This window comes from Anopheles merus, chromosome 3L (genome assembly GCF_017562075.2).
Source record: "Anopheles merus strain MAF chromosome 3L, AmerM5.1, whole genome shotgun sequence".
Classification (NCBI taxonomy): domain Eukaryota; kingdom Metazoa; phylum Arthropoda; class Insecta; order Diptera; family Culicidae; genus Anopheles; species Anopheles merus.
This window is the reverse complement of record NC_054085.1, coordinates 35,498,972-35,522,201: the sequence shown is the minus strand read 5'-3', so window position 1 is coordinate 35,522,201 and position 23,230 is coordinate 35,498,972. Positions and strand designations below refer to the sequence as shown.

General features: G+C 48.4%; 3 protein-coding genes across 10 annotated transcripts in view; 1 reads left to right on the top strand and 2 right to left on the bottom strand.

The window, feature by feature from the left end:
* Window positions 1-1,047: 1,047 nt before the first annotated feature.
* LOC121598846 (actin-related protein 10) lies at window positions 1,048-2,633 on the bottom strand. Its single transcript, XM_041926180.1, has 2 exons — window positions 2,418-2,633; window positions 1,048-2,340 (listed from the first exon to the last, which is right to left on the bottom strand). Exons 1-2 carry the CDS (start codon window positions 2,486-2,488, stop codon window positions 1,260-1,262), a joined length of 1,152 nt encoding a protein of 383 aa, XP_041782114.1. The 5' UTR covers window positions 2,489-2,633; the 3' UTR covers window positions 1,048-1,259.
* Window positions 2,634-3,452: 819 nt separating this feature from the next.
* Window positions 3,453-23,230, bottom strand: part of LOC121598836 (bone morphogenetic protein 6) — a 34,302-nt gene continuing 14,524 nt past the window's right edge. For all 5 annotated transcript variants that reach the window (XM_041926154.1, XM_041926153.1, XM_041926156.1 and 2 more), the window contains exons 3-4: window positions 6,582-6,717; window positions 3,453-5,929 (exon numbers count right to left, since the gene is read on the bottom strand). In XM_041926154.1, the coding sequence (XP_041782088.1) occupies window positions 4,644-5,929; window positions 6,582-6,717 (1,422 nt within the window). In that variant the 3' untranslated portion in view covers window positions 3,453-4,643. The remainder of the gene's footprint in view (window positions 5,930-6,581; window positions 6,718-23,230) is intronic.
* Window positions 6,663-23,230, top strand: part of LOC121598837 — a 41,818-nt gene continuing 25,250 nt past the window's right edge. For all 4 annotated transcript variants that reach the window (XR_006005623.1, XR_006005621.1, XR_006005622.1 and 1 more), the window contains exons 1-2: window positions 6,663-6,748; window positions 7,593-7,644. The gene's annotated coding sequence lies outside the window, so the exon portion shown is untranslated. The remainder of the gene's footprint in view (window positions 6,749-7,592; window positions 7,645-23,230) is intronic.

The following is a 23,230-nucleotide window of genomic DNA, read 5'->3' as shown; positions in this document are numbered from 1 at the left end:
TCAGTACTTTCCTTGTATTGATTGGGAATGGGGTGGGAAGGAAAAACGGGGACCAGAACACTGCTACGCACAAAATGCATCCGAAAAGTGTGCGCTTTGCTGCAATGATTGTAGGTCAAAGTTCCGATCACAGTAGGCATTTGACGGGAATTTGCATCCATTTCGTCGAACAAACGGGAAAATGGTGTATTGCACAAGTGGCACATACACGCGTGTTGGCTGTCATCCGCCCGCTCGACCGTCACCATCACCGGTACGATATTAATAGAAGCCGGAGGGAGGGAGGGAGAAAAAAGGCAGACAAACAAAATCTGTGCGCTATTTTGGCAGCATAATATTCTTCGTCCCGTGGGCTAACTTTATGTAATCTGCGGCAGGGAAGGTGGACAAACATTGTTACTACCTGCAGGGGGGGAGGAAGGAGAAAAGAAAGGGAGTGCTTTTTGCTGATGTTCTTCCGGTGGGGGATGCGCAATGGAATGTGTCGCTGCCGCTCTCAGCTGATGTTGATTGAAAGGGTGAGGAAGAACGGGAGGAAGAAGATAACACAGAAATTTAAGCTATACATTTTAAAATGTTTTTTTTTGCATTGCTTACATAAATGATGGGATCATGCAGGCAGGAGAAGAAGGTTGCACTTCATCTATGAAACTTGCATAAGTAGGCGATATTGTAGTGTTTGTGCCATACATTGACAAAAAGGTGTATTCGTATGCTCTCTCTACAGAAAGAATAGATTTTGCAAGGTAAATCCTGGCGTAAATAATAGTGCCGCATTACACAGAACAAGGAGGAAAATAGATAGGAATTAGTGTTGTATAGCCGCGGAGTAATAATTAGCGCTAATCGATATTTCTTTCCCCCTAGCAAATGACCTTTTTTCGAATAAAAACAAAATGCTGTCATCGTCTTTCCTCTTCCGAGCGAATCCCGTTAGAATCCAATCCAATAGGAAAAGGCGCTGGCCGTTTTGACATGTTCGCTTATCAACTTGAGATTAAACAATTTTTCAAAATTCACACAACCAGAACCAAATTGGCATCGTTTTTTATTGGTGTAAGTAACTTTTTTTTTTATTTCATTAAGATGAATTATATTTCTTTACTTTGCTTTAGAAAATGCCAACAAGACGGGGTACGCCCGGGGATTAGAGTTTTCTCATCAGCATCAGCAGTACAAGTAATTAGAGTAGAGTATATAAATAATATTTATCACTTAATCGCAACCGTTCCCCCACGCTGCCCCTTGCCCTTCTGCCGTCAGCCCCGCATCGGCACGCCGCGCGTCTCCTCATAGTTGGTAAAGTCGGGAATGGTTTGATTCTTGCTGTACGCTTCCCGGGTGATCGATTTCGTCAGCACCAGATCGGTCGCACCGTAGATCGATCCACCGAGCCAGGCGGTAAAGTTCGGTTCCGCCGGTGCCTTATGAAACTTGAACGCCTGCACAAACAGCCGCTCCTTGTACAGGTCGGTCTGCAGCAGGGCCAACAGTTCCGACTTGAGCCGGGCGGTCAGCCCCTGCACCATCGTGCTACCCCCGATCAGGACGAGATTGCTGGCCAGCGGTACCCGCATGTCCCGGGGGCACTTGAGAATCGCGTTCAGCACGATGTACGGCAGCCCGAGCCGATCGTTATCCTCCGGGAACATGACCTCGTAGGCGGTTTCGCGCAACCGTCCGGTAACTTTGATGATCGCCTCACCCTTTGCCGGATAGTCAACGTCGGGGCAGGGCTGCAGCGATGCACCACCGTCCGCACGATACTTGGCCGCCCGGTCGGCCGTCGTGACGAAGCAAGTGCGTATCTTGATGTCCTCCACCGTGCTTTCGGTGAGCAGACCTTCGTCTACCCCGCTCTCGATCAACTGACGCCGGATTTCGTTGTGCACGCTCTCGGCGGCTAGTGGTTGTGCTTCCCAAGCGTACAGCGCCTGTACGCCACAGAACACCGGCACCACGATCGCTTCTTTGTAGCCGATGTCCACGACGAGCGCTGTCTCGACGGCGAGCGTTGCCAGCACGACCAGATGCGTCGGCACGAAGAACACGGACGACACGTCAAAGTGGACGAACAGGGCGCGGGCCAGCTTTTCCTTGATGATGGTCGGGCAGAGCACGGATTCCACTATCACCACCTTGCGGTCTTTGGGGCTAACGAGCACGTACTTGAAGAAGATCGTCTTGAGAAACTCGACCAACCAATCGTACAGCTCGACCTCGTTGGTGTAGTCGAAGAGCCGCCGGTTCGGTGCCGTCAGGCCGGCATTCTTTGCCTGATGGTCCAGCACCTCCGATGGGATGATGCTGCGCGGGTATGGTTCTCCGGCGAAGCCCAATCTGTAGCGGGAAGGATGGGAGATTCTAAGTAGGAAACGTTTTCCCAAAAATGGGTGTCCCCGAGGTAAGGCACTTACTTGGTCAAAGCGGTACCGATTTCCAGCACTATGGCCGGTTTTTCTTGAAGCATTGTTTCGTACAGTGGCATTTTAATGATTTTGTTACAAAGCTAAACGACAACGTATCTTACTTCTGTTGTAAAGATGATAGAAAATAGCACTTTTCTAAAGTGTTTCTAATTTATGGGTGTAATTTTATCTTTTTTTTTATTTATTTACATATGTTGTCATCAAACCGCAATGCAAACTGTCAAACTTCGGCTTTCTTCGTGAAATGTCAAACGTACTGCCCGGTGAAAATGCTACATGTAATCTGTGACGTTTGAAATACGAACGTAAGCACGTGGCTGGACCGTTGCAAGGAAACAGATTGAACTGATTTTAAATTTCGGCGGTGGAACTTGAATTGTATAACAACTGATCAACTAAAAAGTGTTTAATTTCGGATGGAGTGTGCTATAAACGAAAAAACAACATAAAACGTAACCTCCAGAGAGTAGCTTTTGCACGTTTATTTATTAAACAAGTATTTGCCAATCATAGCATTCGAAGTAATGTTTTTTTAAAGAAGCCAATAGACACCAATAGTTGGAAGGTTGCAGTTTTCGTTGACATTCATCGGGGGGTGGGTGAAAAGCACTCCTCTGGCTGCACTTTATTACTTTCGTTTCGTTAAATCGTGATCGTTCGAATCGTTCGAAAGGGGGAAATTTCGTTTCGGTTTTTAGGTACGGTTCGTTCGATTGTGTGCGTGTGTTTTTACTTATTCTTTTTATTTATTTGTTTTGTATTGATTTATTTACTTTTTATCTCTCCCTCTCTCTCTCCTTTTGATAAGGTGTAAGCATCCACTAACATGGTATGGTGTGCTCGGTACAGGGAGTTATGCACACTCATAGGGTATATGAAGATTCAATAAATAGGACACTATCTGACACGAGAGCTTCTGCAAAAGGGGTAGGGGGCGTAGGAACGAGTCTCTTAGTTAGTGAACGATGACGTTAACACCATTTATATATATATACAGCTGTGTAAGTATTGTATTTGTGTCGATCTGTTTGTATGGCGCGGAACCTAAAACGTACCTCTAAAGCTTTTAATTCTAGCCGGCGTTTTGTTGCGGTATGCACTTCCTCACACTGCTCGCTGGTAACGGAGTACAACTTATTGGGCGCCAACAAACAAAACAAAAATCCCTGAACCGGACAATTACTACCTTTGGTAAGTAGGATTAGCATCTGCTAGCTTTCCGTTAGAGTCTGCCCTGTGAAAACTCTCCTCTAAACGTTTCTGTTGCGCCCCTGTAATCGCGGCGGGATTGTATTGGGAAGAGTTTGCTTACAAGATAAGTGTGAAAGTAATACTATTCGCGTAAGGCAAAAAAAAACATGAATTATTAAAATGATTTACCATGAAATGCACTTTTGTTCATTGTATTGTCTAATTGGCGGGAAAATGTGCGAAGAGAAAGAGAGACGGGAGAAGTACAAAAAAAAAACAATCGAAACTACACATGTCACGCGAAAAAGAGAGCGAGCGCTTAATGCAAAATGAAAGGACACTAAAAAACAAAAAGGGAACATACTATAGAAAAAACTGCCAGGTCGCAAAGCAAAAAAAAAAACCCGACCTAAATACATACGGTAGTACAATACAGTAAATATATACATTTACAAACGAGTGAATTGTTTTGTACCGTCCGATTGCTTGGATGCAGTTCGCGTACGAATAAATAAATAAATAAAATTCAAAACACTCAGCATCGTTGTCAATCGCGCCACCGCGCTGCTACTGGGCGCTGCCGTCTGCCACCTCTGACTCCGTCCAGGCTCATCAAAGCACACAGAGCAACACGAACACACACACACACACAGTAGTCCTTCTGCCAGTAGTGACTGACCCTAAACGCTTTGCACTTTTTTTCTCTAAACGTCTAAACACCTACAATCTAATATATATTAACTCTCTCTCTCTCTCTCTCCCTTGCTCTCTCTCTGTTTCCCTTCTCTTTTCCCGTTCTAGTGTTATCCATCGTGGAACCCGTTTTTTTTGTCGCAGCAGAAGAACCTGTGCAGCCTAGAGATACGCGGAAGGGAAATGGGGGAGGAAATGTACAACCAAAAATCAACACTTCCCCTAACCAGGCGCCTTTCCTGCTCGCTTTGTGCACACGGTTTGCGATAATACTTTCGTTTACGTTGGAGATATAAATGCCACTGGCCGCGCTCCGTTCCGGCAAGCCCATCACGAGCAGGCACACTCGAGCACGCGCATATTGTGCCAGGTGGACACCTTGAGCCGCTGCGGATTCTTCGGATCGGCGTGCAGCACATCGATGTGGTCGAGGCTGGACGGGGCGCAGCACGGCTTCGGCACGTCGTACTTGATGTGCTCGTGCAGCAGGCTCTGCAGCAGCGCGTGGTGCGTCGCCGGATTGAACTTGGTGGGGCAGCGGCCCCGACAGAACCCGGCATCGAAGATCTTCGGCTGGATGATAAAATCGAACCCCTCGATGTCGCGGAAGTCGACCAGCAGCGGATGCCGGCAGCAGCGCTTGTTGCCCGCGGTGCACGCGGTCGTCTTCGGTGGCGACAGGTAGTCCCGCATCTGGGGCCGGTAGCGCTGCAGCTTGGAGCGCTTCTCGCGCTGCACCAGCCGGCCGACCACGTTCAGCACCGGGGTCTCGTCGTAGCTGCGGAAGTAGGGCGAAGAGTCGTGCACGATGTGTACGTCCTGTGCGTGACAACCCTCGCAGTACAGCTCCAGGCCCAGGTTCTTGCGCGACCCGTCCAGCCAGGTGCGGACGGCCTCCTCCAGCGGTAGCTGATACCAGCGGCTTCCGTTCGGGGGGATCTCCTGCACCGCCACCGTCTTTGAGGTGAGGAAGTGGCGCTCGTACGGCTCCACCAGCTGGTACACGTGTATCGTTACTGTTGCGCGGCCAGGGTGAAGCTGGTGTTGCTGCTGCTGCTGGGAGGCGTGGTGGTGTTGCTGCTGATGCTGCTTGAATCGTACCCGCCCCTTCCGCCGATGACCGTGAGCCTGCAGCTGATGCTGGTGAAGCTGGGCGGGAGATGCGGGCGGCGATGGTGCCGACTGTTGAACCTGATGCGCCTGCTGCTGCTGCTGCGAGTGATGTTGATGTTTACTGTGCGCGTTTGTGCTGCGTGCGCTGTTTTGTCTTCTGGTTAGCATGATGTTCAACGACGATTCCTCGATGTTCTCGGGCGAGATGGGCGGCAGCTCGGACAGGGACTGCCGATGCCCCGGCCGATGGATGCTGTGAGATGACGACGGCGACGGATGCTCGAGCGCGTTGGCAGGGTTATCGACGACGGCAGCATCGTCCTCCTCCTCATCCTCCTCGCCGTGCTGCCCACGGGGGTCGTGGTAGAGCGAGGGCGACTGGAAGCCCGTCATCTGGCCGGTGCTGGCATTCCGCGTCGGTATATCGAACCGGATGTAGACGAGATCGTAGTCGTTGTGCAGCGAACGCTTGCGGCGCAGTTTCCGATGGTTCAGTGTGTGATCTGGAATATGGGGTAGGAAAGATATATAGGTCACGGTAAGTAACACTCCAATTGCTCTAATTTAATTCAAATTTTGTAATTCATTCCAAGTTTTTAATCGCATTGGTGTGAAGCACTTCCAGCCAGCGGGTCCTTTAAACAGTTGCAGATTATTCAAATTCCTTTTCGGGGCTTTTAATCACTCCATAATTTAACGAACGGCCTTAGAATTCCAATCCATCCTTTCTCGGCTCCCTCACACTAATGACCACGATAACGGTTAAAGCTTGCACAAGAATTGTGGGTGCACCCATCCACCGCTGGTCTTCTCCTTTCCTGCCCTGTTATTTCGCATCTCATCGGCACACGAAACCGAAAATCCTACAATTTATGTTTCCATTAATGTTTCACTTTTACGTCATCCGGACTAACCCGGTGCCGTTTGGTCCAATGGGTCTCGTGGGTTCGATTGCGTTTCATATCAGGTGCGCGGGTTTCAAGTATGGCTTTGACTTTCTGTTTTGTTTCGGAGCACGCCTTTGACCTTGACTCCTTTTTTCCGATTTGTTTTTTTCCGAGAAGATGTAAATCCTCGCGGTAGCCAAATAATGGTCCTCCGTTTTGAATGTCTTTTACTTTTATATCTCTTTCTTTAGTAACCAACTTCACTCACCTGAACCGGGAAAGCGGAAGAGCTGCCGCTGCTCGTACCAACCGTCCTCGGCCGTCCCGGCCAGGGTACGGCGACGGTTGACACGCTCCAAGTACTCTGCATACTTCGTCTCGTACTCCTGCTGGCTGATGTCCATCTGCGGAAGAAGAAGAAGGAGCAGCAGAATAGTAAGTGTTTGAGGAATAAATTACGGACAGCAAAAATATGTCTATATGTATGAACCCCGGCGGACGATGGAGAAAGAAGCGAAAGCAAACAGGAGGCCGTTACGGCAGTTTTTTGAAAAGTGAACGGAGAGGATATGATGGGAAAACCGTCAAAACGCGCGAAAAAAAAGGCAAAAAAGGCCCCGAAAAACAAACCCATAATCCAGCACATTCGGGGAGAGGAAAAAGATATGCTTTGCAGATCTGGTCGTCTCGCGTTTTGGACATTATCATGCATAATGAAACAAGTCCAAGTTGAAACGATTGAAAGTGGCCGCAATCGGCACATTTGCCGTGGAGTTGTGTGGCCAATGTGGACCGGTTTGCTGTTGTTGCTGCTATCTGTGTCCTTAAGTTTTTCGGGCGCTTCACAGCATTATCCCACCGAGGCGGATGTCCCAAGAACGAACGACAGAGCAGTCGCAAGAACGGGCAGAACGGGCAGAACAGGTTGCGTCAAACAGGTGCCAAATTTATGTGCCAATTAATGTCGATCGTGTCGTGTGGTGTCTTCCTCCGGCGGCCCTGCTTTCTTGGCCGGGTTTGCATTATTGACACCATCTTCCCATCGCAGGTGACTTGCGGCGGGTTGTCGAAGGAAGGATGATTTGAAACCCGTTAAAAGAAAACATTGGGTGAAATTTATTGCGGATTATGGCTATATCATAATTCTGAAATGGGTCGTAAATCATTTTGCTGTTTTTGGTTGCCTTTGCGTGTGAGGTCTGGTGACTTTTGTCCAAGGGGACCTATTCCTAAAGATAAGAGCCACGGCTTAATAGTTTGTTATTTTTCTCATTTACAGACCTCGACCTCGGCGTGCAATTCAAATTTGACCTGCCGAAGCTTTTGACCGGGTAAGCGTTTGCCTATCTTATTATTAACTTTAAATTTGTAAAACATGGCGGGGGACCTTGAACACGGGGTCCGACGAAATCATCCGACACCTATGGCGGTCCAATATTTTGTTTACTGCGCCCCGTACACTGACCATGTGTGTGTGTGTGTGCGAATGTGAAGGTGGTTAGGTCTGCTCCATTCAATTTCCCACGCTAAATACATTCCACCTCAAATACTGCGGCGGCTAAACCCAAACCCCCGCAGAGACGCAGTGTGTTGGGGCATTGGAAACAATTTCAGGAATTTGCAAATGTCAATTAGCGTTCGCGCGTGTGCAGACAGTGGCAATTGGTGACCACCGTCGCAGGTCGCTCACTAACATATGGCAAATTTCCCTAAGCCGCCTCCCCCCGAGGAAAACATCTCAACCGATAACGAACAAGATTAAGTACCACCGATCACCTGCAGATGACAGGTGATCTTCATGGGTGGTCGTAATAGTAGGCAGAAACCATTTTGGAGCTACTTTAGCATATCCAGCTGCCCTTGGGGACGCTATCTAAGGGCAAGTGGACGCGTACGCGTACAAGTTTTGCTTCTTGCGCAAAGGTATCAAGATCTTCCCTTTACTACGCGTGTTGAAAAACGGCCAAATTTGATGGAACCGCCATCCTCCCATCCTCCCCTTTAAAGCACGCGTTGTTGTTCAACCGTAAGGTTCGCACCCTCCTCCCTCAGACGGGCCTACGTACGGGTTGGAGTGCAAATATTATGACAGCACACTTCACACGGCCGAAGCTGTGCGTTAAAGGCGTAGATGGACAACCTCTTTAGCTCATGCAGGGAGTTGCAGCAGCAGCAGCAGCAGCAGTAGGTCGTGTTCGCGTAATGTGACCTATTGTGTCTATTGAACGCAAAAACCCTTTACACATCACTAAAAGCATAGCCTGCACGGCTTGGGGATGGAGTGTTTCGTTTTTTAAAGGGGTATTGTGATGACGACGGCGCTGATGATGTGTGCTGTGTACACCCGCCGGAACTGAAAGCACCTTTCGGCCATTCAATGGCAGGATTGGATCCTTTTTAAAGCGGGCTGTCTTTTGTGTTGCGGATGATAACGATAAAGAGAGGACGCTGTGTCGGTGCCGGTCAAAGAGAGCTTGTTTGCTGGGACGGTGCATAATGGATCCTTGGAGATCCTTCAGGGGGACTGCATCTTCGAGGGCGTTCACTGACCGTCTGACGGGCTGTCTGGAAGTGAACTGTACACACACACATACACACACACTTGCGCCAACCGGAACGAAACCTTCAGCACACATCCTGATTTAAATTGTATCGTGTACTACCACCGTGGTGTCAGTCGCTTCGGCAAGGTTATGTCAACTCTTGGTAGCATAGTAATGCCCATAATGATGCTAATAAGGTATGTGTGTGTGTTCATGCGCGCGCGCGCTCTTAACAGTAAACACCGGAGTTGGTCCACTGAAGCGGAATAGCCCGTGCAAAGAGGACAATCCGAGGCTTGGGTAGATAATGGGAGAGGAGGTAGCTTAGGTAACGTGTTGTGTGAATCAAGTCCCCAAAAAAAAAGAAGCTGCCAAAAACATGCTGACACGGTGTGACTGGGGTTTTGAAAACGTTTAACGAACATATCCGAACCAGTTAAAGCATTCTCCGTGCCTTTGGATCACTTTGAACTACTCCCCTTTTGGGTGGGGGAGTCCATATTTTCGAAGTTTATTGAAGCCATCTGCTGGTGGGAATGGAATATGACTCTTGGAGTTGTGATGTGTGTTCTTCCTCCCTTTATCTCGGGGTCTGTTCCGGTATCTAGAAGGGCCTTACTTTTTATTGGCTTGAGTGTTTACACGTGCCAGGGCAAAAGGGCTAAATATTGGAGGATTTTAGAGCGGCTGGGTAGAAAGCGGTCATTGACATGCTGAGGTACTACCGAAAACAATCCGATTAGGCTACCGTGGTTAGCCTGATAATCATAAACCATCGAGGGAACTGTCTCTCTGTCTCTCTCTCTCTCTCTTTCTCAGCATTAACGGTTATCGGTGTACAACCTTCGATTCGGTACTTTTGGGATAGGAAGATCCTTTCGGTTATGGAAAACACACTCACACGTGAATCCAGGTCGACCGTCAGGACGGAGGGGAATTCCTGGAAGTCAATCCTGATCCCCGGAACACTGCCCGGAAGCGCCGTAATCCAGGGGATTGTTTGTCTAGCACGTCGTTCCTTCGTCGTGCTCTCCGTGTGCAGTTGGTAATCCGACAATTTTACGGTCATGATCGGGCACCCTTTTTTTTCGGGTGCCCAGGGTCACACGCCGTTGTGGGTGTTGTGCCATATGGCTTCGATGTTTAACCCCTCGGTAATGGGTCGTTTATTGACGGAGCGGGGCTCCGGCGGTTGCTCGATTGCAAAGTCATTTAAAAAGCGCGTGTACCCGAGGTGGGATGGCGTTGGTTGGGCCGTTGCGGAACACTCCGATCCGATTTTAATGCCCTGGCGCATCAGAAAAAGGGTCCTCATGCGTGCGAGTGTGTGTGTGTGTTTACTTAGGCTATGCTTGGTGGTTAAATCATCACCAGCTCTGCAGAACCCTCCGGAGATGATTTAAGTTGACGTTTGTGGTAGATTGTTATTTTTTTTTTCGGGGCAGATTTGGGAGATTGATTTTTTATTACTACCGACACCGCCACAGTTGCGGGCGAATGCAGTTAACACACTAGCTCGATTTCAGTTAACTCTGCCTAGCCTCGGGGAGAGGATACACCCGGTACGTGCACTTACGTTATGTGTTGGGAGGGGGTGTTGTGCAGTGTTGTGTACTTAAACTTGACTTTCCATGACACGGCACGGATTGGAGTGGCGGCGCATAAAGAGAGCCCTCCGGCAGGACCGTCATCCAAACCCTCTTGATGCTCTTTTTAGTTTAGCCCTTCGGGTGGCTGCATAAACACAACATCTCGTGAGGTTGAAGGCGAAATAGACGACGCTCGTGACAATTATGATGCGACGTATGGTATTATACTCCAAACAAATACATCCCCTTCAGATGTGATGCCCTCGAAAACGGGTCATATTTCAAGTTCCCACATCAGCCGACGGGGCATCATCATCGTCTAGGAAAAAGCGTGATTCTTATGATCCAAGTGAATGATTTGATTCGTCTGTTGAGGTTAATTTTTAAACCAAAAAAGAAAAAAAAGAAGATCTTATGTGAAGTATTCCGCCTCGATTTCATGGGAGGTTTTATCTCACCACCCCCCCCCCCCCCCCCCCCGTGGATGTGTACGAGAGGTGAAGTTGACGACAGAGAAAAGCCTAATGCCAAACGGGCAAATCGGTTCCATTCAAATGGGATGCAAATTTTATGCGAATGTGATCAATTTGAGTGTGGATCTCGATCGCGATCGTACACAGTGGTGTTTGTTGCGATGGACGCTTGTTTCTACGCGTGGAAGCGCCGTCGATCGGTCAGTACAGATTAACTTCATTTGGTAGCCTAATTCCTTGCGTCAGGGCATAGTTCACGGTGGCTGGAATTTGATTGGTTTTCTAGTCACTTTGGAGCGTTCGTTCAGGTTATTGTTGAAAAAGGAGATTCCGGGCAAAACTCCAATCCTTCGAAGAATCTTTATTCGTTTTAGTCTTTAATACCAGCCAATGAAGTGATATTAATGCTAAAATATTGAAGGAGATGTTCCAGGAACAATTGTGGAATGTGACAAGCCTACAAAGTTGTCTTCAAACCACAAAATCCTTGTCATGAGCTTAGGATCATGCGATTGTTTACATGCTCTTAAGCAAGACATGAGTAAAGTCCCTTACACAGGACAATGTCCGCATCGATGGCTACCGGGTCCTCTGGAGTAGAGCCTCTCCAACGCAGCCTAACAAGCGTCGCGGTAAAGCGTTACGCTAGATGTCATCATCATACCACGGTATGACACCATCTTCGCTATTTGTTTGTTCGGACGATGGTTTGACGAGCTCTCCCGTAACTCCCAGAAGACCACACACAAACGGCACATTCCCATGCGCGGTAGCTTGAACCAACCGACGGTGGGCACCGGATTTTGCTAATCGGCTTACTTCACCCGTACGCATGAGTACACACGCATCGCATATGCAAAACCTGACTATGCATATGCACACATAGATACACGATCGGTCCCAGAGAGAGGTCATCGGTGGAAAAAGAAAGCTCATCTTCATCAGTCACCTGCCCGGCAAAGCCTTGGACAATGTAGTGGACGTGTGTATGTTGCAACTCTTTGCCGAAAAGACCCATCCAAACGGATGTGCGCCAATGCTCGCGCGCTGTGTTTGCACAGTGCGAATAGCCGAGGTTCGGTTTAGCAATGCGGCAATGCCTCGACCATGCGACACTTATTACATCGTGTGTGTGTGTGCGTGGTGGAGATACATACATTACTTCGATGACGACCCTCCTCTTGGGAGGTAAGGCAGGACGGTACAATGACAGAAGAATCTGCCCGCTGCCGACACAACAACGTCAACAGTAATTAGCGGTTCGGTGGCAATGAGCGTGTAGCCCGCACAGCGTAAGGATCGGAAAGAAATTATTAGCTGCCACAAGCATGACGCGGAGCATGTGTGCGGTGATCTCCCCGAGCAGGGAAAACGAGTTATCCAACAGCTTCGATCGTCGCTTCGATCGATCAGTTGCACTTGCACTTACCTCGGTGAGGATCGATGCGCGTACGTGCAAGGATGACGGAAGAAATTCGCAAAGCAAACCGCGATCACGACGGCAGTGGTAGTTATTTGGTGGAATTTAATGATGTACTGAGATCCTTTTTTGGAGAACAACAGTGGCACGCTGGAGAATGCGTAGCATTGAAGTAGTTTTGATTGAGAGTGCAGATGATACCGTTCGTATTACATTGTTCATTCTGTTCCCGCAAAAAAAGGGTAGATTGAAAAGAGTTTGTGCCTTCCAAGATTTTTGCTGTTCAAGCGGTACAAATGGAAATCAACTATAGTAATGAGCTTTTTGTTTGGTGAGAGATCTGCCTATCGAAAGAGGAACATCTTTTGCTTGGCTTTGATTCCCCGAACCTGCAGCACAGAAAAACAGGCGCCGTAAATCTTTATCGTGTGAACATTGGGCACACTTTTACAACCGTTTGTTTTGCACGAACTGCTTCGTTGAAATGTTCCTCCGGGGGGTTTGGCGTGCCTCTTATCTTCTGTGGTGAGGGGCACGGTAGCAGTAAAGATTATAATCAAGCGCCTTCTGGTGCTCGCCTGGGGTTCGTATGCACCCCCGGATGAAGGGGAACGTACGAATTACCTTTTCCACACACAGACAAACACCGCATCGGCTATTTATCACACGATTCACGTAATTGTGCTACTGATTTTGGAGGGTTTTTCGTTTCGCGAAGAAGAATCGGCCGGCGATAGGCATCGACTGCTAATTAGGTTGAGCAGATTGGGCATTGATGATGACTCCATCAGAAGGTACATCGCCTCGAGGGTTTCTTTTGCCCGTTCGGGACACCTCTTCTAAACATCTCCTCAGAGCCTTTTAAAATTCGCTCCAAAAACGTGACGAGAAACTCCCGCAAACAGCCGAAGTTGATTCGCACATTCGAAACTGTGCCCCGGGGGGGAGGGGAAGCGAAATCGCTGATTCATCCAATTGCATCCGCAAACTTGCGGTCTGAAGTGATCGCAACACGCGGTTGCGGTACTTCTCTACCGAACGTGACGTTTCAGCAAAAAAAAGGCAACGATCGCCGATGTACGCCGCCGGTGAGTTTGATCTTGTTTGCAGATTTCCTTTTAACAGCCGTCTTCTTGGGTTGCTTTTTGTTTCTTCGCCCTTCTCCTCTGGGTTTTGGGGGATTTTTAGTCACGTGGGGATTTCCCTTGTTCGGGAAACATTGCGAAACACGGTACCACCTTAAGGCTTTAGCTCTTTTCGGTGGAGCTGGTGGTCTGTCAAAGAGGACCTACCCCCGAAAGCCAGATCCGTCAGATGACTTGCGGCGATTGCTTTGCGATTAGTACGGTCAATTTGTCGCTAGCTGGCGAGATATTTCGTCACCGTCACACCGTACATTGTGCGCTGGTGTAGAAAGGTTTGCCTTAGTACTTTTAGACGGGGAATTCCCCAAAACAAAAAAAGGCCTGAGGTTATCTGCCACCATCTCCCAATAGGAGGTCTCGATTTAGCCCAGACCTTCCGTATCTGGGATTGGGGCGATATTTTTCGGTTTTTTGTGATTTACAACAATTGCCTATTAATTAGTGTCGGAGCGTATTTCCGCAATAGCCCAACCAGCTCAGTTGGGGTGAAGATTGATTTTTGATAGCATTTTCGGGTGGGAGTACTCATAATACCGCAAGCTACATGATGATGGATAAAGCTGTCTACACTGTCAGGTTGCTTGACGAGTCAATCGTGCATCACGCCAAGGTGTACTGCAAAGACTGTCCGCACTACCGATAAGAAAAATGGGAAAAAGGTATACTTTTCCCGATAACAAGCTATTTTTAGATGCAATGTTTTGCTTTTTTTTAAAGAATTGCAGTTGATTACGATCCCAAAACCACAAAAATAACACGAACGCTTGTTTAGGACGCTTTTGAACGGGAAGGAGAAACACCGAAACACCTTCGCTTTATGGATCTGTTGTTTTGACTGACGTACGTACCTATGTTTATGGCATTTATTGTACACCTCCCTAATTACCTTGAGGACAACAGAAAAAAACATGAAGTTATAGAAGTGTCTCTTTAACAACACAAACGCACAAGAATAGTGTCCTTAAAACAGAAAGCTGAACACAAAAACAAGGCAGACAAAGAAAGAGAGATAATGGTTGGAAACATTCCATCCGGTTCGGTTTCGTACTTTTGTTGCAATGCGCTATGGAGAAATAGAGAGAATGATGGGTTTTTTCGTTACAATCGACAGCAAACATTACCCTAAAGCCCGAGAAAACATGCAAAGGAATAATACATGCACACCAGAGGGCACACCCTGTTGGCAAAAGGATCAAGGGCATGACAAATTGTTTCCAGAGCGTTACGCGTGGAGGTTGCATGTGTTTGCAATGTCCAGCCATAGGGCACTACTGCCAGGAACGATCGACACAACATGCTGAATCAAGGCTAGTTTAGAGGATCGGAAGAAGATAAAGATCGACGTTACAAAGCTCATCGAAGGTATGGCCAATGAAGCGGAGCATTTCAATGCGTGCGCCGGCAACAACCAACCGTTTCGGAGGTACCCATGACTCTCCGTCTCCGTCTGGACGACCAGGCGGCAGCGGCGGCGGCGACGGCTTCGGCGTCGTAGTCATCATCATCGTCGTTGGTAATCCGTCGGTAAGTACGCTTAATCTGCCCGTCCATCCCCGTGGAGTTGTGTGCCGCAGCTGGAGTTCGGCCACACTGCTGGGCCGGGTCTGATGCGGCGTTCTGTGCAATGTGCCGACATGTTGTTGATGCAGTTGCCGTTGCAGTTGTGCGGTGCATATTTTTCGGTAGAGACACATGAATTATGGAACGCTGGTAAGGGCAGCCACACAGGATGTTTACTTTCGGTACGGGTAATTACGAATGTTTTTACGCTTGCTTTTTTTCTTCCCTCGGATCTCGATCTTGAGTCTTGTCTCGGTTCTAAACATTGGCTTGCTGACACTGGTAGTAAGCCGATTTTTTCGAGAGAGAGAAAGTCGTGCAGAACGTACAGAAGTTGCAGCAGAAAGGCACATTGTTTCGGATGCAGGGCGTAGACAAAATCCAGAAGTGCTACTGTTGTCAGAGCGATTTTCGGGCACAGTACAGAAACCAGATGTACACACATACACCAACGCACACTGGCCAACTCGGTGCTGTGTTAGTCATAATGTTCGATGATCTTATCAGAATCACGGGGTAAAACTACGTCAGAGGAGTACCTTCAGAGCGACCAATTCTAATGTGTTGTCCGATTTTTTTGCTGCTCCTAAGCAACAATACTTCGCCCGAATCACCGCGAGCTCTAGGAACCATGCTCTGAGGCTTCTCTGTGCCAGTAGTCTCCGGAACAGGTACTTCCCCTCAAGTTGGTCAGTTTTGCCAAAAAAAAGGGAAGAAAAGTGACAAGTCATTGTGCGGGAAATCGGCATCGGAAAGAAGTGTGAGATGTCTTGGATAGTTTGAGGCCCGGTTCGGGTACTTTTCGGCATGCTCACGTTTGTTGGGCTTCGATAAGCAATTATCTGATCGTGTTCGGGCCGGCAGTCAAGTGACATCGAGTGGCATTTTTGGCTGCCAAGCGGCCAGAAGTACACTCGTACCTTGCGGCGATGAGTCAAGTGCTCCGTCAATTAGCTCTCTCTCTCTCTCTCTCTCTCTCTCTCTCTCTCTCTCTCTCTCTCTCTCTCTCTCTCTCTCTCTCTCTCTGCTCGTCTTTCGTCGTAGTAGATCTGTGCGGCTGTACTCTTTTGTGCCCCGGCAAGGCATGAAGTCATGGTCGATATTTAGGGTTTGCAGGAAAAGCCCAACTGTAGTGTAACAACCGTGCCGAAATCTGAATGTTCTGAAATTCAAACCGCGTTGCTCATAAATCGCACTCAACTTCCAACCCGATGACAGGCAGCCGTCAAAACTGTAGCTCCGTCTGTCATCATGACTCGCCTACTTAGAGAGGCACGCGGATGTTGCTTTTTTTGGGGAATCTTTAAATACGCACAATGTTCTCTACACCCTCTATTCCCTCAAAATCCCATTCAAATCGTGATGATTCAACGGATTGCAATGTAAACAGGGGAGGGCGCTCAGAACACGGAGCGTGTGCCGTACAAAAAGCACGCAAAATGCTCAGAAATGTGCGTGCCTGTGCCCTGTGCCGCACTGCTGACCATCACCGTGCCTGAATGGCGAATGGAGCCGGCCAGCTACTTGACGGAAGATTTAGCATGTTTATCGGTGTTACCAGCATACACGCCGGATGCGGGCAAAAAACGGCCCCCGAGTGCTGATACACGCATCACGATGATTTACCGAAACCTGGCGGGAGTGTCGGGGTCGGTCTGTCAATCGATTCACTCCATAAATCGGCTCCCGGGGGCCTTTTTCCAGATATCCCGCCGACCAGCTGGCCGACAGGTTTTGTTGGTGGTGAGGGTTGGGTGAGAAGATCCAAAATACTCTCGCCGGAATTGGACGGAGCACGCTTCCGCCGTCGGCAACTCCTCCCGAAGTCCCCACCGGCTGCACGGCTGTTGGCGAAAACATTAAGAACGGCCAAAACATAAACAAACAAATCTCCCTTGCCCTCCGCCCGCGGGTTGAGAAGAAGGTTCCTACCCACCCCGTGGGGCTAATCTTTGGTAGGGTTGTGCTAAAATTAAATCCCCATTGATATTTGCAACTTCCCGACGAGAGGGTGGCAAGGGAACCGTAAGGGACCTATTAATAGTGACGATTCGATTATTCGGACGGTCAGATGCCTGCGTTGGGTGGAGAGGAGCATGTTGAGCAATTTTTGGAACACGCCAAAAATAGTCCTCACATTGACCCGAACACACTGAAGACGACGACCCGACGAACGGGTGGCGCGGGGTTGCGCTCAGAAATAGCAACAATGTTTTATTTATGAAGTTGTTGTTATTTTTTCGTGCGGTTCGCTATTTCCGCAAGATATGATCGAGCAGATCTGGACAAGATTCGGGTTCTTTTTTTTTTATTCTTCGGTTCGTTTTTGGTTTGTTGCTCTGTGTGGCGTTCGATGTGTAATGCAAATTTACGATCACCACACGACCACCGGCTCCTGGGCGTTATCTGGGAGGAGGGAACAGTGTGCAACAACAAATCGGTTTGACTTTGATGTGCTTCCGACACGTGCTCGTGGGATTTTGACGAGCGCCGGAAGTATTTGGGGATGGCGCGTGGGAGTTTTGCCGTTTTGCTTTCGTTACCGCCGCTGCCGCTGCCGAGGCCGACGGGTTGTGAAATTGTTGTGACCATTTTCCACGCAAAACAGCAGCAGTTACATTCCTGGCATACTTTCGTCATTACCGTTTGTGAGCTGCTCAAATTAATCACACACAAAACAGACACTAGATAAGTAGCAGATAGCTTTGGGAAGATGGATGTATTCATAATATTTATTGCACCCCACACCCGCGCTCCTGCGTGCTACGTGGACATGGGCATTCTTGAGTTGGCTGCCGCGGAACAGATGCGACCGCACCACATCCACAAACTATACACAGTTTTATTACACGACGTATATCCTTCCCGAGAGGAGCATTCCAAAGTCGGCGTTTGTTCAGTTGCCGTAATCAAACTTCGCATCGGTTTGTAATATTTTAATCGGTGCGCAATTCCACCTAATGGTGACGCATGTTTTAACAGAAAGGGAAGAACCTTATGGCCTTACTTTTTGTTTGCTGGGGGTGCGTTTTAATAGATCGCACGTCAATGGCGAAGGTTGAGGTCGAAGGAGATCGTGGTGTGTCTTTGGCTGGAATCGGAACACTTTCATCAATCAGCATTGTCGGGCATTGGGTGTTGCGTCTGGTGCGTTCCAAGGAGATGAGTACGAGAAACCTGTTCGACCAAAGTACTCGATCTTGATTTATATGCTCTGTACACAAACGCACGCAACGGGTAGGGAGTGCTGATTAATGCGAGTGGTTGAAATATTGTTCCAGTCAAAGTTCGTAAAAGTCCGTCCTGTATTGGAGGGGAAAACCCAACGCTCCAAAATCTTCCCAAAAATAATGATGATCGATCGATTGATGATCGAGCCGACTTCACGTTTTCGTCATCTCCCCCCTGGGGTTTGTTGTCACGCGACTCGCGCGGGTAGTTCGCGTGCTTCCACCGGTACTTGATCCAACTTCTCCGCACACTTGCGTTGTTTCGCGCGTGGTCCCCGCAATTGTGCTCTGGTCGGCTTAGGCCCCTAAGGCTTTGCCTGCCGAAGTAGCGCACTTCTTCAGTCACAGGGTTTGTTTTTGTTTGCTGCTTCAAGGCGTTTCGTACGGTTTAGCAAATCTCTTGAACGGTTGTGAATGGTTTTGTCATTATCACCGGCCTCCCCTCCCGAACCGGATGTGAAAAAGCGGCTCCCACACACACAGCTCTCTTGGCCGATGTCTCGAGAGTACTACATCAATGCTTACACGCCCTCCCCTCCCTCTACATGAGCGTGTTGCGTCAAGTACGGCAGCAGCTCTTCTTCATCAATGGACCGGAAAATTATTGACACATTCCTTTAACACCTGCGGCGTGACTTTCTGCTTGGTATGGCTGCAAAATTGTTGAAGAATCAAACAACTACGAGACACAACAAAACAATGCTTGAAGAATTTCTACCTCTACCCGTGTGCCCGTTTTAGTCCTCCCTTCCTCTGGCAAAAGAATCCGGGTCGTTTTGTTTGATATTTTTTTGCTTATCTTCAAACGACGGAAAAAACACACACACGATGTTTGGTTGAAATCACAGCAGCATCATAAAAAAAGAATCGTTGAGGAAAAAAAAGGATTCCTGAAGATCGCTTTCTTCTACCTGGGAAGTTTGCTCTGAATCTACCGACGGACGATTCCCGCTGGTTGCATACTAACTGTTACTCCGACTCCGATCCATTAGCGTGGCGTCAAGGCGGGGACTAGGAAAGGAACACGATAGCGCCGTCCGGATCCTGCCACCTACAAGCAAACAGTGCGCATTGCCCAATATCATTCCAGGACTCAATCTACACCAGGTTTATCTGCGCTCAAAGAGGGGTACATCCATCCTCTTCCGAGGTCTGTTTGTTCGTGGTCCAATTTTGTGCTTTCCGAACACAATAAATGGGACGGATTTCTTCCTTAGCGTCGGTAGATTAAGATGCAACACATCACGCGCGGGAAAGGATATTTGTTCAGGTCGTCCGGGTGGGCGAAATGGAACTGGTCGGAATGCGATCGCGAGACGACAGCGTTAAGCGCAGGGCGTGACGTGAACGCGGTTTGTAGATTTAGGTCCACCTGATCGAAGGTGTTGTTTTAAGGGAAAGATCTCGCATGAAAAAAGGGTCTCATTTTGTTGGTCTTATCAGAACGGGATGTCCGGAGTAAGGACTCGAAAAAGTGGGTTAACATACGGAGTAGGAATGGATGTTTGTTCTTGCTGCAAGCGTATTGCCGAAGGAACTCTGTTCGTACCATGAGCTTCTTCTATCCGTTCCGTTATATATTTTTTTGAAAAATGTGTTCTTACAACTTCACAGGTGTGTGTTGCCACGCTCAGCGCAGATAAGTAATGATCACCGTGCGATCTTTCCCGTGGCTTACCAAATCAGAGGCAGCACACTGTGTGGGCACCCCTTCACCGATCGGTCGTCCCTGAGCGATTAATTTTTGCAAGGTTAATCTAGCGCACCGTACACACGGGAATGGGTAATTACCGAAGGGGAGGGCGAATGCTGCGAGGATGGCCGCTGGCGTAGACGCAGAAGGCGACGCAAACGGACAAACCATCAGCGTGTCGCGAAATGCCGCAAAAATTATCACTCACCTCTCACATTTACCGCCCTGCTGCTGCTGCTGCTACTGCTAATAGCTAATTCAATTTGTGGCGTTTTTGTTGTTGTTTATGTTAGTTTTAATATCAACACAGCTTCAGGGTTTGGTTGGATGGTCTTGCGAATACTCCTCTTACGGTAATCGTGAGCTAAAGTGATTGTGTTAGAGTAGTATACTCAGCTTTACAGACGGGGCTGATTGCAACGAAAGTGGAAAGAAAGGGTCCAAGAAACAATCCACCCATACCTTTGGGAAAGCAGAAATTCACGATTTCAGACCTAGTGTGATAAGTTCCTGCAGTCGCCTCCACCACGCAGGCGGCATGACAAAATCCCGTGATGCGTTACACGTTTGCTCACGGTTACCATGCGTGAGGTATGGCCCATTTCCTGCTGCCAGCCTGCTGTGTGGCAGCGTGTTGTGAAATTTGACAAACAGCCACGCCGCTGACGTCGATGTCGGTGACAGTAAGTCGTTAAACATCGGCAATCCCGTCCATTGCGCTGGATGGAGGGGATTGAGCCGGCCGCACCGCAAGCGATGGACCATAAAGGCCAGGTTGCTCTCGAGAGGCCACCTCTCTTACGGTCTCGGAGTCGTCGGTCGGCCCCAGGGAGAGAGGGAGTCATTGCGCCCGGACGGCGTGAACACATTAGCCAAGATAACCTTATTACGCTTCCCAATGACACGTGCAAGTGTGGTGGGTATTGGATACGATTGGCTGATAATTCGGCCATTGGCCTATAAAACTCCCACCCTCCCCCTGAAATGTTGGGGGGAAAGTAACGAAAGCGACTTCTATTTTCTGAAAGGTCTTTACGATGGACGAAGTAGAAGTACTTGCGCTTTCTTGTGTATGTATTGGGCTTTTTTTTGGATCATTCTTCAAACAATTCTCATCAAAGGCGGGGGCCTGCTAGGTCGTATGGTGTTTGCTCAAGGGTAGTACAGGTCTACCGAAAAAAACCAAATGGCCATGCAGCGACCACGCACACATACGCCGGCACCCTTCAAAAAAAGAACGCGGTGGGACAACGACTCACTCGAGATAAAGCCGAATGGGCTCGAATGGGCGCAGGCTGCATAACGGCCCGTACCGTATCGGGCCATATCACCCGTAATGCGTTAATACGGGTTTTGTTTTTGGTTAGTTGCCGCCTGTTTTGTGTGCATCTGGGCCGTGCTGCTCAAGTGTTGTTGCATCTACAACTAAAGAAGATATTATTATATATGCATTGTGCACCGACAGAGCTCTAACTCAGAGCGTATGGTGTTCCAGAAATTGTTTGTGTGCCATCAAATAATTAAGATCTATGACTTACGATTGGAATTTCTGCATCAGCTCTACTCCATTTATTAGTTTTATCGATTTTCAGAGTAGTTCTTACAACTGTGATATAGTTCTATGCAACAACTGTCCTTTCGACCTGGCTTTACTATGCCAAATATTCATTCTATTCTTCAGATCTCAGTTGAAATCTTCTTCGGACGTTCAAACACGGCATCCATCGAACTTCCCACTGCGAAAGCGCTAGGTGTAAATATCTCCCCAATAACAAAAATCCACCCACTCTTCCTGAGTTGCAGAATATAGCGCAGCGGTAAAACAAAAGCGTTGTAATCGGTAAGGAATGTCTTGTCCGCGCACAGATTGCTGTTAATGTAACGCGTACCTGCTGTCCGGAACAACACCGGGCTGCCCTGTGAAAATCGAACCGCTCGCCATCCGGTCGGGTTAAACTCTGCGCTGAGTAGGCGTATCCGCTTCCGTTCGGTCTTTGCCAAGAAGAGCGACGAGATATTTGGAAGATTGTTATTGTATCAGATCAGCTGTGTCCTCCGGGCGGCACAAACAACCGGGGTTTCGGCATCTTTCCACCCCGAGGATGTTTCATCGGTCTCATATCCAGGGTGTGTTGGGAGTTTGTTGGTCCTAAACGGTGTGCTAAAAATGGATCCACGTTTTTTCGGAATCGTTTGAATGTTTTGATTGTCTTCTTCACTGTTAAATGCCGGCTTATCTTCACCAGAAAGAGCGTGAGTCATTAGAGGGCCGTTTGGTTGCAAAGAATTAATGGTGCGCGGACCTTTTCAGTTTTATGCTCCGTTGGGACCATCATGAGCATGTGCGATACAATATTTTGAAAACATGTTTATGACCTACGTGTTTCACCATTTTGCTACATAGCTACATGGCTTTTTTGTGATAAATCTGGCCGAAAAAAGATATAAAATATAAAATATATTTCAACACACACACAAAGCTATCCACTACATTCCACCTTGTAGGTGCACACGGGAATCACCTGACCTATCGGACGGTAGAAGAGGATCCACGTGTTTTGGACAAGACCTAAAACATCCATAAGTCATATGTCCCGCCCCCCCTCTCTAATGGACCGGGTGATCATAAAAATCGATCGAAGCTATATCCACAATCGTGGCTTCGATTCGTGTTTCACGGCCACCTTTACCTACACTCCGTACATCGATTTGACCGTGAAATTCTGGACGAAACTTTGTAGCGAGCACCAGCCCCGAGTTCCGGTTGGAGCTACCCGTGTCCGGGGGTACTGACTCTTCCACCGGGACCTTATGGGTCGTAAATTGTGGCCTTCCATTACACACTCACACACGCCGGTCAATACCTGTTTCTTTACCGATATTCGGATGAACGAAATTGTTCGCTGGAAGGTGCACATGGCCGTAAAACGGGAAAAAAGTCTAAGAAATCCATGGCAACGCAAAAAAGGCAACACAAATATAGCTTATCCCCCGGGATGTGTATTCTCGTGCCGATGAGTTGGCGTTTTTCATTCCATCGTCATCGAGCGCGTCAGGATATGGTCGCCGATCGTCTATCAAGAATCTTTACGATCTGGCACACGGCAGAAGACCTCGGACGATAGCAACTCCAAGTGTGCATTACCTAGCTGAGTGATGTCGTTGTTGATGTCGCGAATTCCTCGCGACATTCGACAGGCGCCACCAACCAGGGCAGCGTGTGCGTCGTGTTTTTCGTGCACAAATTCCAGACATTCCACGGCT